The 19,540-nt window shown below is 28.8% G+C and overlaps 1 protein-coding gene across 5 annotated transcripts in view; it reads left to right on the top strand.

Annotated features, from left to right (window-relative positions):
* hpo (serine/threonine-protein kinase hippo) overlaps positions 1-19,540 on the top strand; it is a 161,920-nt gene that overhangs the window by 133,910 nt on the left and 8,470 nt on the right. For 2 of the 5 annotated variants that reach the window (XM_075359461.1, XM_075359441.1), the window contains exons 10-12: positions 2,298-2,381; positions 10,040-10,246; positions 19,233-19,393. In XM_075359461.1, the coding sequence (XP_075215576.1) occupies positions 2,298-2,381; positions 10,040-10,246; positions 19,233-19,391 (450 nt within the window). In that variant the 3' untranslated portion in view covers positions 19,392-19,393. Of the gene's footprint in view, positions 1-2,297; positions 2,382-9,995; positions 10,247-19,232; positions 19,394-19,540 lie in introns of those variants that run through there. The other 3 variants (XR_012755626.1, XM_075359471.1, XM_075359450.1) reach the window with 3 other exon arrangements.

Below are 19,540 nucleotides of genomic sequence, written 5' to 3'. Positions count from 1 at the left end.
TCTCTCTCTCTCTCTCTCTCTCTCTCTCTCTCTCTCTCTCTCTCTCTCTCTCTCTCTCTCTCTCTCAGATTGTTTGCAATCACTTAATAGGAGTCACAGGAACTACTGAGTAGTGAAAATAGGTGGAAGCACCTATTTCTGAGTAGTGAAAAGCAATTTGGATCAGTATTCTGCCATCTAGAAAGTTACAAAAATATAACATAATGGCAAGATGCATTCTGCTTATGAAGCTGATAAATGTCTGATTTTTAATTTTATCTTTAAACAGTTTTCTGCTAATGACATTATTTTTCTTCATTCCCTTAAAAAATATCATGAAAAGAGTATGAATTTACATTCATACTCTTTTCTGTTCTTGGGTCGTAAAGTTCCTGGTAGACTTTGGCTAACAAATTTTTATTCATGGAGAATTAACAAATTTAATAGTATTTTGTATTGAAAACAAGTTGAATTTTTTAACAAAATATAAATTGTGTTGTTTTAACCAAAAAATATTTCTTTCTTAATAAATCTAGTATAAAATTCTAAGTAATGCGTAAATATGCTTTGGCTTATTTCCTTAATTCATTGTATAGTTTATGCATAATGGCTTTGCTTCTTATCTTCATGACTTTTTTTTAGAATTTCTATTTATTTTTATTTTTACGTTACCTTGCAGGAATAATTTATTTGTACATAAGTAGGCATTTGTTAATATTTATACCAAATATATTACTTTATCCTATACAATACTTTATTACTTTATCATCGCTTACTTAGTTTTCCTTCATATCCTTTTTTCTTCAAATTATTCATTGTAAAATATTATATAAATTATTATATTTATATGTTTTGAAATTATTCATTATTTTCATTCATTTTATTTCAGAGAATTTAGGCTTGTCTTCAGTATGACAGTAATGATACAGATTGATTGAAAAGTCACACAACCTGGCACCATACATTGCTTAGGCTAATGTTCAAGGAATTCATTATTTACATACCCTATGTTTTTACAAGCTAATATTTTATAAAAAAAAAATATTGAAAATAACTACTTTGTATTTCAGTGCATGCTTGAGCATTTTTTCATTTTTATATCATTTTTTTCTAAGGTTGTATCAGAAATGTTGAAAATGGAATTTTCATCAAACATATGAGGAGTGAATTATTTCTTTCAGAAGAACTGAAATAAAATTCAGATGGAGAAGATCTGGGAATTCACGGGCTCACAAACTACAAAAAATCAGACCATTCCTAAAGGAATGTGATAACATCATTAAATTAGTTTTGTGGGCTGTTGCTTCAATTCATTATACTCAATGGTGTCTGTCATCCGGTTTTAATGTGGCTATAAAGTTCAATATAATTTCTTCATAGCATTCGATTGGCATCTTTCTGTCTGAAAAAGTAGGACTGAAATTCTGTTATGAAACATGGTACACCAAACCTGAAGTTTGGATTTGGATACAATGTTATGTGATTTTCTGTTTCCCATTGTTATTATTTATTCTTATAATAATATATGTAAAGAATGAAAATAAATGTATAGGTTGCGCTGTAATGATATAATAATGTATGCACATCATATTGTGTATGTGTGTAAAAACATTTTAAATCCCATCCTTAATGACATATTTTTCACTAAGTATGATACTTTTTATACCATGTTACATATGTTTTCTATACCCGTGTTACTTTTGTTGTCTTCCTTTTTAATCACATATAGTAATTTGTGTAACTTATTATTCTTACCAACTATTAATAATATAGGAATGACTAAATTCACCTTATTTTACATATAAGTAGATTTTTTCCTCATCATTATAATTTTGTATCTATAGTTCACTTAAGTATATTGGATATTCACTGAGTATTGAAATGCTTAGGTCAGTTCTTCGCTGTTGTAACTAGTTAATTTGCTAAGTTATGATATTATCTTCTGACTTTTACTTTCCTACCATCACAGATCTAGAGTTATGCAATAAGATGGAAACTATGGTAACCAGTTAAAATTTAGGTATGGGTTTTTTCATTTCTCAACATTTCATTATCCAGGAACCCAGAAAAGTAAGCTGAATGATTTTTTGTGCCTTATTTATACACTTCTAGAAAACAGAATCATTTAATGATTGTAATATCCAATTTTATGCTTGTCATTTAATATCCGAGGTGCTTCTTAAAATCCATGTTACTAAATCCCTTAATTATATTGGGTATTTTATGATTTGTTTTATCAGGTTTAATGGTTATGTATGCATATTTATGAATTACAGTACACAATTTTTGTTATTTTTCTGTTATTGTTATCTATGTAGGAAGATGAATTGCCAGTATCAGCTGTTGTTGCTAATCTTAATAAACAACAGCATATCAACGCACCTCTTCAAACAATCAATCAGGTACATGTTCTTTAATATAAAATATTTGATTAAAAAAAATTAATTTATAATTGGATTTTTCAATTTAGTTCAAGTTTTTTTATTATTTTTTACTTTAATTAATTTCACTTTTTTTTAGTTTATTTAATTTTTTACCTTCATAATTTTTTAGTCTGCTGTATTCATAGGACTGGTGGGGGTTTCTCTTTCTCATCAACATTTTATTTTTTCTACCAGGTAAGGAAGCTAAAAGAAATTAAAAAAGTTCAGCCCTTATTCTCAAACTTTACAATAACAAAGTTTAATAACATGTAATTAACAAGTCAAGTTTAGTAAGAAAAGAGTTGTTGTGGAAAAGAGAAGGATTCTCAGAGCTAGAAGATATTGAAAGTGATTAAAAATATGAGGTGGAGAGGATAAGAAGATAAAGAATTTTTAGGAAAGGAGAATAATAAAAAAAAGGTCACCAAAAATAATGTAATTCATATTGCCTGAAACAGGTATAAAACCAAATAAACCATAATTAATAAACTCTTTAGTGAAAGAAAACATTAGGAAAGTGGTTAAGATAATATGATTACAGAATTTTCAGTACGGTATTTTACTACAGTAGGAAAATTCAGTAAAACTAGGTTCAAGTAATAAAATGTTAATTCACAATTACAAAAATTAGTTGAATTTTATCCTGTTAAGTGGAATTGTTTTAAAGATTTTAAATTAAATTTTGTGCTTAAAGTTTTATAATTATCCTTTGTTAAAAATTTATTAATGAATTATTATTTTTAAATATAAATGACTATAAAAGCCAAGTAAGAAGAACAGTCTGTTTAATTTTTAATGTTAAATCTACCTTTTGATTTAACATTTACATTAATTTTTAAGTAATATATAAACACTTCTAAATTACAATTATAATAGATGACTGGAATTTAACGTCAACTGGAACACTAGAATGGATATTGATTCCATGGACTAGGAATGTAAAGGGAAAACAAAATATCTTATAAATTGACAGGTATCTTGTAGTTTCAGTCCCCTATTAATAACGTTCCAAAACTCGATCCACACTCTTATTTTCCATCAATGGTCATTGTCATTGTTATGGAGTCAAATGCTCCTGCTATATCTACACATCTAAAACAAAATCCAATGATTGAATTTTTAACAGTGGAAAAAGTGACAATGCTAGTGACATTGATCGTCATCTAAAAGCTGTTTATGGTGATCAAACTATTGATTGAAATACTGAAAGTAGGTAGGAAGTAAAATTCTCTGGACAGTGTTCCAGGATTCCAAACACATGTACTTTACTGACCATTTGGAAGCTGAGTTGGCTGCAAATTCTATCTTATATATAGTGGCATTAATACACCATAGGAGTTCGTATGTGTTGTTTTCAACAATTCACAGAGCTGATAATTCTGTACTATGAAAATGTTCAATCACATACATTGCATGTAACCGCTGAGGCTCTTGTGAAGTTCAAATTTGAGCCTATTTTGCACCCTCCATACTTAGATGTGAAAACCCTGCAATTTTCACTCTTTTGCAGCTAAAGAAGGATATTCATTTCACCATGGATGATGAACTAAAGGATACAGTGAGGTCAAGGATTGAGAAAATTGATTCACCATTGTGAGAAAACTGTAACTAAATAGTGACTATTTAGAAAAATAAATGTAAATTATAGTAGCAAGTAAAATGAACTTTTATGGCATATTTATTTTATTTGACTATCTCTTTTCATTTGCAAGTTATGAGTAATTGCATTACATTCAGTTATCCATTGTAAGATGATTTTCTTATGTTGAAAACATATAAAGCAATATCAAAATTAATATGGTGTGATGAGATGCATATAAGAGTTTTAAAAATGTACAAGAGACATGTGAAGAAATAATATTTTTTATTTAAAAAGTAGTTTTGACTATTGTGTCAAAACAATAATTTGAAAAATACAATATTTTCAGGTTGAGATAAGATAGTGCCACTAGGTTGTCTTTTACCAGATTTTATTATATTTATTGGAAAAAAATGAACAGAAGAATAGTAGTAAATAAAGAGTAACTGAACCCATTAGATGTAACTAATTTGTTTTACAATATAAGATGTATGGAAGCTTGAATTGGTTTTTACAGAAATACAAATACAGACGAAGTAAAAGGGGAATAGAAGTAGGAATAAATAAAGCCTAAAAAATACATATTTAGTAAATGTTTCAAATCATTGGAAAATAAATAAAGAATTAAAAGTATTCTTATATTAACACATTACATTAGTGTATTGAGTTGTTTAATCATTTTAAGAGAACTGTGTATATCCTGTGACTTAGGATTTAAACTTTAAATTGTTTAAGATCATGTTTTTAAATTATAAGCGGAGTAGTCTAGTAGAGGTTGCAAGATTTGTATTTACACATGCATTCTTGACTACACAAAAAAAATTGAAAATAAAATATATTTTAACCATTTCATCTTGGATACTTATCTTGGAAGAAACTGTAGATTGATTAGAGATTTTTGCTTACCTCCTACCATGTTAGTTTCAACCCCTGTACACAAATTGTGATTAAGGACATAAGATAGTGAATTATATTTTCTGCATTCAAATATTAAATTACTAGAGATTGAAAAAATACATTAAGAGAAAATAAAATAAAGATAATTGATTAAACCATATTTACTACATAAATATTAATGTTATTCAAATTAAACACCAATCCAAATGGTAAACCTATAGGAAACGTTTTAGTTCTTCCAAACATTTGAATCCTTTACATTAAAATTGATGTGGCGATATGCACTTTTTACAAAAAGTAATGTACTTGTTAAGTTAAGAATCAGAATTAACAAAATTAAAAAATTTTAATCTAACAGTTAACCATTTGGGCTAAAATAAATAATGTTTCTTAAATAATTAAAACTTAAATTTAACATTTTCACCATACCTTATTTCCTTGTACAAGCTTAAAGTATCCCATAGTGGTGGGATGATCAGGCTTATATTCCTAGAGTTAAGCATTTTCAGAAGATGTCCACCACAAATCCTCATATGTCCTCAAGGCATTAAAAATTGCTGATCAATTAAATACTTTCATTGATGATGTTTCACATCCAGTAATTTTTATTTGATTTGATTAACAATCAAGCATTGAATCCAAGTCAGGGTACTTTCTTTTTATATTTTTCTGTTTAGCCTCTGAAACCACCGTAAGGTATTACTTCAGAGGAGGATAATGTGTATGAATGTAAATAAAGTGTAGTCTTTGTACAGTCTCAGGTCAACTATTCCTGACGTGTGTGGTTAATTGAAACCCAACCACCAAAGAAAACCATTATTCACAATCTAGAATTCAAATCCATACAAAAGTAACTGCCTTTACTAGGATTTGAACCTTAGAACTCTCGACTATAAAATCAGCTGAATTGCAATGACGAGTTCACCACTAGATAAACCTGGTGGGTAGGTACCCAGTCTTACCAATCAGAAATTATCATCTTTGAGTGCTACCATTAAAACCACATTATCTTTTCACCTCTTTTATCCAATTAATATAAAAAAGGAGATTATGATATTATAAGAATAAGCTTTTACCTCAAATGAGCCATTAAGTAAAACTAAAACTTGCCTTCATTTCTGTCATTAATGAGTGATATATTTCGAGATGAATTTATACATGTGATTTTGAAAATTGCATATTAGAAATTATACTAATATGAGACTTAATTTATAAGATGATAGTAACAAATCATTTTTAATTAGTCTCGAGAATTCCCCACATTTTGGTCCCTGAAACGTTCTGCTTGATGCACACATTTTGTGATGAGCAGTTTTTTATTAGCACTTATTAAACATAATTTTATTTTCATCCTCATTGAATTCATGTTTAGCATCTTTGGTGTAACTGCTACAAATTAATTTAGATCTAATTCATATGCCCCATTTTCAATTAATTATTTTGCATATGTAAATTAAAATTCAAATATTATAAAAACTCTAGGTTCAAAGAACATTTATTAATTCAGTGTCAAATTGAATAAGTATTATTTTTCAAAGACTAAATTTAAGGAAAACCAGGTACTATATATTATCCTACCATGCACATATGGTTTAGAATAATTTCATTGTATCTTACCATAAATTTTCTCACAGTAGTGACTATCACAGTATATTGATCTCCTTCAGTTTTCCTTACCGTAACTTTTCTTCAGTCATTTATCTTTATTTATTTAACTAGAACAGTATATCATTGCACAAAAGAATAATATGAATTCTCTCCTATGCAGGTAAGATATAAATTTACCTGTACATAAGAGATAATTAGACATACACCTTTGTATTTAATTTATGTCAGCAAACAAATTTTCATTGAGTAAGAAGTTTTGTGGATAGTTTTCTTTAATTTTTTATTCTTAATTACTTGTATGAAGCATTGAAAACAGTTATATGTCTTACCCTTATTTTATACCAAAAAAAATATAAAGTAATAAAAAGATTGGGAGGGCATTGTGTAATTAAATATAGTGTTAGGGATAATATAATATGGGAATGCTGTGGTGTGGGTTTGCATTTTCTAAAAAGTGCAATGAGAACAAATTTGCTAGCTTATTGTTTATAAAAAAAATAAAAGCAGAAGTAGAATGAAAATTATCTGGAGTGCTGAAGATTAAGAAGGAAATTGATGAAAAGGCTGTAGATGTGGAAAGCATATTGAAAAGATACAAACAGCATTGGAAATTATAGTTTTGATTTTTTCAAATATGGATGTGAGGTATAAATGTGAACAATAATTTAATAAGAAACATTATAAGAATAATTACAAAATAAAATAAAGAATAATAAAAACCAAATAAGAATAATAATTTCAATCATAAATGAATGTCTTTTCTTCTTTTTAATTTTGAGTAACATAAATTGTTACAATTGACTTTTGTAGATATTATTTAACTTTAGAAACTAGTTTTATAATTGTAGCATTAACTGCTGGCATTTTATCCTTCATAACCTACAGTCTTCTCAGATTTATGGGATGCAGTTCACAATTTTATGTGGCCCTGTTTATTTATTATGATTATTAATTGTTGAACATTTATTTATTTAAAATGAATTTATATATTACTTTTTTTTTCTTATATAAATTTATAACAACAAAAAACTTTTTTGTTTGTAAATTAAAATTTATATAAACAAATTCTGAATTGATGGGTGGCTGTGTATATATATAATAGCTGCTTTTATATGTATATATGCTTTTCCTCTGTTATCTTTATTCAAGCTTAACAATAAAAACTGCACCAGTTGATTTATCTATATAAAATATTAAAATAAATAAATTTGCAATGATATACTTCCTTCTGTCTGCTATTTTTTTTAATTACATTGAAATTAAAATTTGTTTCTGAGCTTTTGTTTTGGGTTTACTAAGGGAGTATTGGCAGGATTTCTTTGTCAGAATCATCTTTCTGACATTATCTGGTTAGAGGATCTCTATAATTGATTGAATCATATATCTGTTCACTTATGCCTAACATTGCATTATTTCTGCGTTTATTTGGAAATTTGGTGTATTAACATAGATAAAGCTTATCACAAGTAATGAATAATAAAATAATATAGTAATTTTAATATTCAAATTGATTTCTTTTTAATAGTTATTTTTATTGTCTATTACAGTTATCATACAGTTAAATTAATGATTACTTTACTGTTGATCTGCAATGTTATTATTTCATGTTGAATCTTTTTAAAGCTTATGAAAAATATTTTTAAGTTGACTGTATAAACTATATAGATAAAATTTTATTGACCCTGGAGGAGCTGTTGTTTATGAAATGCTAACTGTTCAGCATTTCTGAGATTTACTTAGTTATTTTTCTTTAGATATTTTACTGTACATTGAACTTTACCATATACTTTTTACATATAACTTTTTCCACATGCTTATGTACCAGTTAATGTAAACATATTAATGTCATTCGGTGCACATTATTTGTAAAACAAAGAATATATAGATGATCTTTTTTTGCCCAAGATAGTGAAATTCCCAGTCAGTGTTGAAGATTGTTTAAAATTAATGAGTTTTTTTTTTTTAAAGACTAATCAAACCAAATTAAAACATACTAAATTTAGTTAAAATATTTTTTTATGAAATAAAAATGTTGTATCATTATTACTTATCTTTAATGATAAGTCAAAATGTCATTTGTTTTTACTGTCATTTAAATTGCAGTTCTAACTGAAGTGAACACTAAGCTTTACATTAAATTACACAACTTAAATACAAAAATAATAAATAAATTCACCGTATCTCACAATTGCCAAAAAACAAACAAAAATTTATTTAAATTATATATTAAAAGACTAATTTTAAAAAGTTGCCTACATTTCTACAACAATTATTACAATGAATAAAAACAAAAATTTGTACCCTGTTTCAAATTTAAATTTTGTACATAATACAGAAATACATTTCAGAAATATTATTTCATCAGGAGTTTAAAAATCTGTTTTCATGAAAAGATTCTGTGAATTCCATGAATTAATAATGACTGAGACATCTTGACATTATGAAATATTTTCTGCATAAATTTTCTTCTCCTCACTTAAAAAAAAAAAAAAATTAAATCGATCCCATTGTGGTAGATCACAATTGTAACATTAAAAATCTTCATGTTGTATATGTACACAAAAAAAAATATTTTTATCTTAACACTCTCCAACACAATAAAACATGTAAGTATCCAAAAACACAGAATACTAACATACTAAATCAATAAATATGATTCACATCAAATTTTCTTTTTTTACCATACTCAAAATTAGCTTAAAAACAATGCCCACTAAACAGTAACTTCATTTATTGCTTCAGTGTCAAACAACTGTGCTGATATCACTGTGGATGACCACAAAAAGTGGTTAAAAAAGTTAAATTTTATAAATAGTCTGTTTAAATGGTAAAATTTAAATTCGTTGTTTTTCATTAGAAAAATTATTCCTTATAATGAATTGTATGTAATATGTTATAGAATTTATATTCATTCATAGTATTCATTTATTTTTTTGTAAATCAGTAAAATCTTACAGTATATTTCTTTTAAAATAAAGACATAATTTATAATTTTGGAATATAAGTAATTATCTGAAATTTGTTCCATTGTTTGGAGATGATACATCCCCAGTTATACCTAGTGGATAGGTTTTATATAATACTTTTTATCATTGCGGTTTATATATATATTTTTTATTTTTAAACTGATTAAATCCTCAGTTTCAGTGTTTTTACAATCATTTATTCTTTAGGAAGTTTTATTATCATTCTACTCTTCAGTGAATTTTTCACTGGGGAAAAGTTTTGTTATTGTTGTTCTGGAGAAATAAATAGTTCAAGTTTGCCCATTCTTTCATGAAATTATATGTTAATTTATACATTTATAACAAATCAGCTGCATTTTTACCGTTTTATTATTACAGAACACATTTTTATTTTATGTTTATCACTTTTAACTTTATTTTTACACTTTCGTGATAATAATTTTGCTTTCTTTAAGTTTTTATTTAAGTTATTTTTGTATGACTTTTTTCTCTTAAGTATTGTTTGTTTTATTTTATTTTAAATATTCTTGAATGACTTAAAAGAGAGAGAGATTTAAACCGAGATTATTTGATGGAATGATACTCAGAATCAGGCTACAGTCGGCTTGGAAGTGGATTCAGATGATAGAAGACAACGTGTTATGGTCACAATCTCAGACGCTGGAGCCGGTGCTGGGGTGAGACAGGGGGTACCACCTAGGGGAAGTGATGTTACAGTCTTACGGCCTATCATACCTTCTCATGAAAATCAAGCCACTTTTCACTCTGCATTTTTAGAAGGAGACTTTGAATTTGTGAGTGATTACAATAAAGCTGTTTGAGGATTCATATCAAATAACTAACTAATCACTAATAAGTAATATATTGATCATATTTGTTTTATTTAATAGTTTTTTTTACTAACATCTTCTAACATGTTAACATGAATCGCAGCTAGGGTTTGGTTTTACATAATTCTGCTTTTTTTTTTCTCTTAGTTAATATAATCTGTTTATCTTCATAGAATATTTAATAATAAAATTTTATACCTTCAAATTATAAACTCAAGTTTTGTTACTTTGTAATAATGTATTTTTGACAGTTTTGAGAATCCACTGTGGAACACAGGTACGTGCACTTGACTACGCATGAAACATATTTTTTCCATCTAATGTAAATATTAATCTACAGTGAAAATTAATGTGATTTTTAAGTCATTATAGGCTTTTTTTATATTTCTGTATGAGTTGCAAATCCTAGGCACAGATTTAGTGTAGATCAAGAAGTAAAGATATGGCCCTGAATGCAAAAATAAAATTAGCAGAATGAGATATTGTTTTTGGCTAGTTTTAATAAAGCACATGTAGAAAGAGCTGGTATATTTCTAATTTGTTATACTAGTCCTTTGCAATGACAGTGGAACAACCCAAAATTAAATAAAAATGTTTTTGTAATCACACTTATTATAATCATGCTAATTGTACCATTACTAGAAACCTATCAATTTTAATATCAGATAATCCGCTTTAGTGGAAGGAACAATTTTGCTTTTCTGCTTTTTAAACTTTTTTTTTTAGAATGGACCTCTTTGATTCTGAGCAACATGGTAAATTATAAGATCAGAGAAAGTCCCTATTTCCCTCTTGAAATGTTCCCTTTCCCTTCCTTCTGTTTTCTTTATCCTTTCTCCTTGGTCAACTACAGTGGGTGTTGGTTTAGTCACCCTAATTCAATCTGTGGTACTAAGCCTCAGTAGCCAGTTAGCAGGGCAGCTGCTTCTTTATTGGAGCATAGTAGGGTAGCAACCCATCTTCAGGACAGTTTCCCATCTGGTAGTTGGCCCAAAAAGGTGCTGGATAAAGTCAGGTCTCCTATTCGTGTTTCTTATCATGTAATTAGAATGTCCTTTGTAAATAACAAGTAAAGCAGTTACTACTATATGATTAAATGTTGCTATAAGGCAATTTTTATAAAAGAGATTTAATAGTAGTGAAAATATTTGCTTGAATTCATTGCATAATTTCTACACCTGGTCTTTCATAATGAATGTCATTGTATTGTGGCTGATGCAGTGTCACCATTTGGAAAACAAAAGTCAATCAAATTTTTAACAAAGAGATGGCACTGCTTGTAAGCGAGGGCAATTTGAGATCATTCTATCTCTTTCTCATAATCAGCATAATTTGACAATTTTTTTTTCTTTAATTAATATTTCTATATATTATTAAGTATAAAACATTGAAGTTAAGTCTCCCCGTCTTAGAGACTTGAGTGTAACTACTTAAATTAATCTATATTTTTGGGGATACATTTTTCTGAAAGATCTACACTTTATTATTAATCAATTCAATATAAGTTAAATTGAAGTGAACTTCACTTCAATGAAGTGAAGTTTTTTCAGGTTTTACTCATTGAATTATTTTTTTTATAGTTATTCCAAGCTATTAACTACGTAGTTTTTCATTCAGTGTGATTCTGTGGTTCAATTTAGCGAAACTACATTTGTAGTTCAAACTACATTCATAGCTTTGAACACTAATTGTAAACTAACTGATGTGTATTCCAGCTACAACTCAAGATTATTTGCATTATTTAAAACCCTTGAAAACTCTAAATTCTTCAAGTTAATCCCTGGCTACATTAGACACTTTTCCCATCTTTCTGTGAGTTTTCTTATTCCATTAGTAAAGAATTGTTACCTCTGTATCTGAGCCATTCTTTGCTCATTGTATTGCTGAACTAGATCCCACTTAAAAATAAAAACTCTTTCAGAGGTCTAAACAAAACAAAAATCTGATTGTACAAAATCAAGAATGTAAGGTGGATGTGGCAACACCTCCTGACCTAACTTTGAATCGCTTCCCACATCTTTTGAGCACTATGGGAGTAAGCATTCAGATAACACTCGCTTCTATATTTTGAGAGATAACCAAAATGTTTCCTTCTCCTTATTGCAGGTTTCACTTTATTTTCTATCATATCACAATAGTTCTTACTGATTATGTGCTATTACTCAAATAATCTCAATAAATTGGTCTTTTATAATTCCAAAACACCGTTAATCTCACTTTGCTGGTTGGTTTATAGGTTTTCAATTTTTTCCTGGTCAAAATGATGAATCCAAGTTTCATCAGAAGTTATGTGACCTGAAAAATCATTACCTTCTGCTAAAAATTGTTTAAGTTCCACACAAACATGAATTTGTTTGTCTTTGTGAGTTTGAGTTGACTGGCTGTGAACCCATCTTAAGCATATTTTGCAGTAGTTCAGCTTATCATGGATAATGGAATGGACAGTCCCAACACACGCACTACAAATTTCAGCAATTCCCCAAATGTTTATGTATCTGCACTTGCAAATAAAATCATTAATACAATTTTGCCAAGCTGCAGTTGAAACTTCACCAGTCTTCTGCTAATATGAAAATTAGTGTGACATTTGTTCTGTCCAATATAAAATGTTCAGTCCACCTATAAATATTTGTACAGTTAATATACTTTTTACTTTTAACATTTGCAAGTAAATAACGACTGGTTTTACATCTTAAGAAAATAAAAAGTTCATATCACAGCAAGCTGTTCTTTCATAATACATGTTTGAAACAGAACTAACGTTTTGAAATAAATAAAAGAAGTATTAATAATGAAAATTCTTTTTAAGCAGCTGATATTTTGTGTATCAGGGTAACTTTGCATATTTTATAACATCAGACAGTTCCAGTTTATTTTACAAGGGCCATTCAAATATAAACCGCAATTTTGCCAAGCGAACTGAGAAAGAACAGTGAATGTGATGGGATGCTGCAGGTAGTTAGTTGTATGCGTGTGGAGAGGAGCAATCAAACTGTCACACCTGTAGGTCATGTTCCCTCGTCAGTAACAAAATGTCTGAGCAGGAGACATGGTCCATTGCGCAAAAAAATTAATTTCTTGCTTATGAAGATGTCAAATCCTCTGAAATTTTGACTTGACTCTAAGCACAGTTCAGAGATGCTACCCTGTCAAAATCTCAAGTCTCTGATTGGGCCAAAAGTTTCAAAATGGCTGTGATGCAGTGGAGAACTAAATCACGAAGATCATTCGGGAACCAGCATCCATGATGACAACATTCAGGCCATTGGTGACCTCGTGGAAAGTGACCTCCCCAAAATTTTCACTGAAACTGCATCACAGGTGGGCATGAGTGTTGGAAGTGTGGTGCATGCAATATTGTCAGGCACTCTTGGATACAGCAAAGTGTTGGCGAGATGGGTTCCATGTCTTCTCACTGAGGCACAGAGAAATGTCTGGAAAGATATCTGTCAGCAGCTTTTGAATCACTTTGAGGAAGGCATTTGTAGACCTTATTGTAACTTGCAACAAAACATGGGTCCACTACTACACACCAGAAAGCAAGAGAACGAATATGGAGTGGAGGAAAAATGGGGAGGAGATACCAATAAAAGCCAAGAAATGCTTGTCAGCTGAAAGAGTTTTAGCAGCTGTGTTTTGGGATTCAGAAGTGTGTCACTGATTGATTTACTGCACAAATGAAGAATGGTAAATGAAGCATACTACTGCCAGTTGGATGATGTCAGGGTGCTTATTGCAACTAACAGTACCAGCAACCAATTCGCAATTTCTCCTCCACAACCCATGACCACATACTACAGTTCAGACTCACAACAAACTCCCTAAAATTCATTGAATACCTACTGTACAGTCCAGACTTGTCACTGTATGATTTCCATATGTTTGGTTTGCTGAAAGAAGCTTTAGAAGGGGAAAGATTCGAAAAGCATTATGTGCATAATTTGTTATTGGGACAGCCATCTTGTTTTTTTTTTTATAAGGGAAGCTAACTATAGCTTTAGGGATTAGGAAGCTACCTATCTGGTGGAGGAAATGTTTTTTTATTCAGAAGGAAAACTATGTAGAAAAATAAGGTAATTTATTTGTAACTTTATTTAATATCAATAAATCTATAAAAACAAACTCCGGTTTATATTTGAATGACCCTCCTATTAAATGAAGTAACTAACCCACAAACAGCTTATTTAGTGGCCTAATACTCCACTTAATAAGTAGTCTGCATAGTGAGTGTTGGTAATAGCTTTGTATTTGCTAATCTAAACAATTACTTGTAGTAAAGGAAGGTAAGTGAAGGTTAAAAATCTAGTTGTTGCAAGGTCACTTTATAACCAAACCTAGCTGAATTACTGTGAAATTAATCAGAAAAATTAAATTGTGTACTAGACTCTTGTATGATATACTTGTATTTAAAGAAAAAATAAAGGTGTCGCAGTTCAAAAATTAGGTTAATTGACACCACATTAGATACAAGTAAAAGAAAAAATTAAAAGCAGAAAAGCTCATATTTTTAGAATATTATAATAAAAAATAAATTCTAACTTTTGTTGTTGAAAAGTTTTCTACCCATTTTAACTTCACTCAGTCTCATTTAGTTTGCACAACTTTCTGATTAGAAGGTGAATATTATGATCAACCACGATATCACATATATTATATAATATTCCATTTGTAGCATATACTTCAGTATTGTTTTCCATCTCTTACTGATCATACTAACTTCTCTTACTTAAAAATGCAGTTGAAACTTTCAACAGACTTAAACTAAAAGATAAATTTTCTTTATTCTACATGACAGAATGCTATGAATAGTTAGGTATCTTTTTTAAAAATATTAGTAGTGCTAAAAATATTTGTAGGGGAAAAATGTCAGTTCTTTTCTTACAACATTATGTGCAGTAGCAACTTCGATATCTTGCTGCTGTGCTAACCTACACATTGACTTTGATGTCTTTTGTCCATAGCATCCAAAATATCAAGCAGCTTCTGTTAGTTTAGTTTAGGTGGTTTTCCACTTCAATTGGCATCTTCAACAGAGCCTGTTACCTGAAATTTTTTGATAAGAATTTGAACTGTATTATGGTGAGGAGGAGTATCTGGAAACTTTTCAGAAAATTTGTACTTCATTTGTTACTTTCATAAAAGACATGTTGAACAAGAAAACTGTTCCAGTACTGAAAGAACCATTACATTTCTCCCTACTATTCGTTCAATCACAATTCAACAGCTGACATATTGGTTTATTACTAAGCAATGCCCAATGAACCCACAAGACAACCAACCTAATGTCAAAAGCATAAAATGAATCGCATAATTCTAAAGTATACTGCACAGCAACTTTCTGAACACTCTGTGTAACAAATTCATCTCTATAATGTTTTGTATTTGGGAAATATTTGCTGTGACAGTTGAAAACATGTACCTTAGCCAAAAAGATTCTTTTTTGCTTTAGAAATTTGTTATTAAGAGAAAGGAAAGTTTAAAAAAATGCAATCAAAACGGAATATGAAGAAAGAAGTGTGTACTTAAATTAAAAATGTTAATGAAACAATACTAAGGAATGATGGACAGGATTTTTAAAATTAGAGTAAATATTATGAACGTGCATGTAAATTTAATAAAAAAATTGTTTGCATGTAACATCAAAAAAGTTTACTAATAATAACATTTTCATAATTAATTAAATTGTAGTCAATGTTATTGATTAAAGTTATTGAACAATGTTTTGTTTATAATGTTTTTAGTATTACTGTAATTTTTTTATTTTATGGAGTACTGCAACAATTAATTTTTGTATAATTCTATTTTGCACTAGTCATTCTACTTCAGAGTTCAGCAATCCAGAATTGCCACTGTTCGTAGTTTGTACTTTCCAAGTTGTGTGCCACATTCATGAATATTATTAGCAAAATATTAGTTTCCTGTAAGGGAGGAAACAGTTGTTTCATTAATAAATAGTGTATCATGTATTTTTTTAATTTAACAATTTTTTCTGTGTATTTATTTTTGATAATGTACGTCCAACCATTGTCTTAATTCTTGGTTGTCATCTGCCTTGATGTCTTTGTTAAAAATATAATATCTGGTGAGGTGGTGTGGCAGTTTCTCTTTTGCAGGATGGTATATACTAAAGATAAAATTTACTTGTCGTTTATAGATTGAAAATCTCTTATTCTCATTAATTTCATGGTGCTGTATTATAATGAAATTATAAGATGGTCTTGGAAACTAATGTGCAATAGTATATTAAAGTTGATGAAGAAGGCTGCTAGAAACCATTACTCATACTCCTGGGTTGCCGCTTCTTACCCTTGTGAATGACTGTTTAATTTTTGGATTTGATTTGTTTCATGTCAGGTTGTTCATAACAATTTGATTATGACACGGATAGTATAAAATAGTTTTCAAAGACTGTATAAACTGTTTCTAATCAATGTATGTAGCTGCATTCAAATGCTAAGTAAAGAAGTTTCAACTTTACTTTGTTCCACCATCTACATTTTGTTGCACATGAAAATCATTTTAAAAAATCAAGGTGTATTCATAAACTGTATTGTAAAGCTCTAGAAAATTTCAAAACTTTATTTTAATTTCTGTAGCCAACATTGTTATTAAAAATATTAAGTACCTAAAATTTTTACTTAATTCTTTATTTTGTATCTTTACAAAAGATCAAATTTATTGTTTATCAATAATTTTAATACCACTTTGAATCAAAAACATATTGTATTTAACCATATTTGACAATTTCAGTTGCTCCTTATTATCACTGGTTTTCACTAGAATTAAGTAATAGTTAAAAAATTAAAGAAAAATTATTAGTTAATGTTGAACAAATTTTATACAAATAAAGAAAGAGCATTTGTAAAACGTCTATTCTAGAGAATTAATTATTGTGCTAGTAGGCAAATTATTATGTTTATTGTTAAAAAATAAGCATTATCACAAACAAATTGCTATGAGGAAAAGCATAAATAAACTCTACATTTCATATAGGTATTGTAGTACAAAATGATTAAGATATCCTCAGACTATAAATTTTTTAACTGTTTGGGGTAAAATTAATGAAAACTGCTGAATATTGTTACATATATGGGTAATCTCATTGAATAATTTAGCGAATGACCTCTTTGTTCCACTCAATAACATTTGCTAGTGTAATGAAAATACTAATCAGTCCACTACAGTACAGAATTAGGGGTGTTAGAACCTTATTTTTATGTAAAACTGTTCATACGGATAGCCCTGTTAGCCACCAGTGAAGTATGTTAATGCTTGAATTTACAGAACATCTTGAACAGTCTCTGTAGCAAAGTGCTAAGCCACTTTGGCAGTTGTTCTCAACAAGTTGAAACATTTATCTAAAAACTATCCGTAAAAGTCTGACGTTGCAGTGGTATCATGATCACTAAATCAATATTCACATGTTTTGTATTCAGAAAAATGGTTTAAGGTTTACTTAACAACTACATGATTTTTTTTTTAGTGATGAGGTTTGGTTTTATTAATACAGAACACTCACGTTTGGCCTGCTGCCAATCTTCACATATTGAGTGAGATTTCACTTCTCGAGCCAGAGTTGCAATGTGATGTGCCATATTTTGATACAAGTTGTTATTGTTGGATAAGTTAATTGGAGTTTTCTTCTTTCGTGGCTCAGCTATATATCAGATGCCAGTGAAATAAACATGATGCTTTATAAGTTCATCAACAGTCAAGTATCTCAAAATATCTTTGTCCTCACACATACATGACTTGTCTCAGATTTAATTTTTTAGAGCCTTTAAAGAGAAGGTGCTATCCCAATAAGCTTAGAGCACTAGAAGACACAACACCTTCTGTAAGCACATATCCCATTCAATGTACTAAAATAAATTTCTGTAAACAAGTGTTGTCAAGTAGATTCATGTCTATGACACAATGGAAGACAATTTCACCATCTTTAAAAGTAATTTGTTAAAAAAATTGAATTTTGTCATCCGAGATCCATAAATATCTTGATTCATTCTATATATTTTAATGTTTTGGTGAATATTCTTTGAATATGATTTACTACCAAAAAAATGACTGATAGTGTCTCAACAAATTAAAAAACATTTTGTTTTATTTTCACTTATATAACTTTTAAGATGTAATAAAAATGTTAGTAATCTTTTAACTAAATATATGATGTTCCACCAAAACCATCAGAATCTATGGAACAGTTTTGTCAGACACATTTTTTTATCAAAGTCTGTGTTAATTTGTATATTTTATTTATATATTTTTTTGGCATGTTTTTAAAGAGCTTTCATTTAAAATGCCTAATTTTTAGTTCTAGGATAATAGAGGAGATACTGATTAATAGATGCAAGTATATATTTGTGGAAGTTCTATTTCTACATGCAGGTCATTTAAGTTGCTCTAAAGATATTAAATCAGTTAGATAATGTAGCAAAAATAATTGGAAACAAATCATGAAATATAATTTTGTAATATATATATAATTGTAGTTGGTTTTCTTGTGACTTCTTATTTTCTGTGCTAATTGTATAAATATGTGTAATTTAAATCCTTCAGTGCCATTGCACTGATTGTAAATATGAAAAAAATTGAATAAACTTATATTTTTGTAACATTTGCAAGCATTTTCAAGATCTATTCTGAAGATTTATTATCTACTGCAACCTTTTTTTGTATATATAAATTGTCAAAAGAGATATTGGTATGTCTTAAGTGCCTATTTCACTAATGACTTATTATTTTCATCAGACTTTTCTGTTTTTGTGTTCATGACAGTTATTGAACATTGCTTTATGTGCTCTTCATATTCTTTTGCTAGTACCGTTGTCTCTTTGTTATATAGTTTAAGCGTTTATGTTGAACAAACAATTCTAAAATTTTACTCATATTCTTGATTATATTATTCTATGTAGAGTAATTTCTCACCTTTAAATGTTAAATGTTTCATTAGCTCAAGTTCCTCAGTTATGATGAACTACAACAGAGAATGGCAAATCTAGATTTCGAAATGGAGCGTGAAATTGATGAGCTTAGACGCAGGTATCAAACAAAGAGGCAACCAATACTGGATGCTATGGATCAAAAGAGGAAGAGACAACAAAATTTTTAGTGGTAAGTTAATTACCTTGAATTTAAATTTACTTTCATAGTAACTAATTATTTGTTACCCACTATAAACCTTATTGTATCTCTGTCTTGATATAAATAGCTTACATTATCAGTATATTTAAGAAATTCAGACAGTTCAGCCATTAGTGT

The sequence above is a fragment of the Lycorma delicatula genome, chromosome 1 (assembly GCF_047948215.1).
Source record: "Lycorma delicatula isolate Av1 chromosome 1, ASM4794821v1, whole genome shotgun sequence".
Lineage (NCBI taxonomy): Eukaryota > Metazoa > Arthropoda > Insecta > Hemiptera > Fulgoridae > Lycorma > Lycorma delicatula.
The sequence above is the reverse complement of the archived record's forward strand: the minus strand, read 5'-3'. Positions and strand labels throughout refer to the sequence as shown.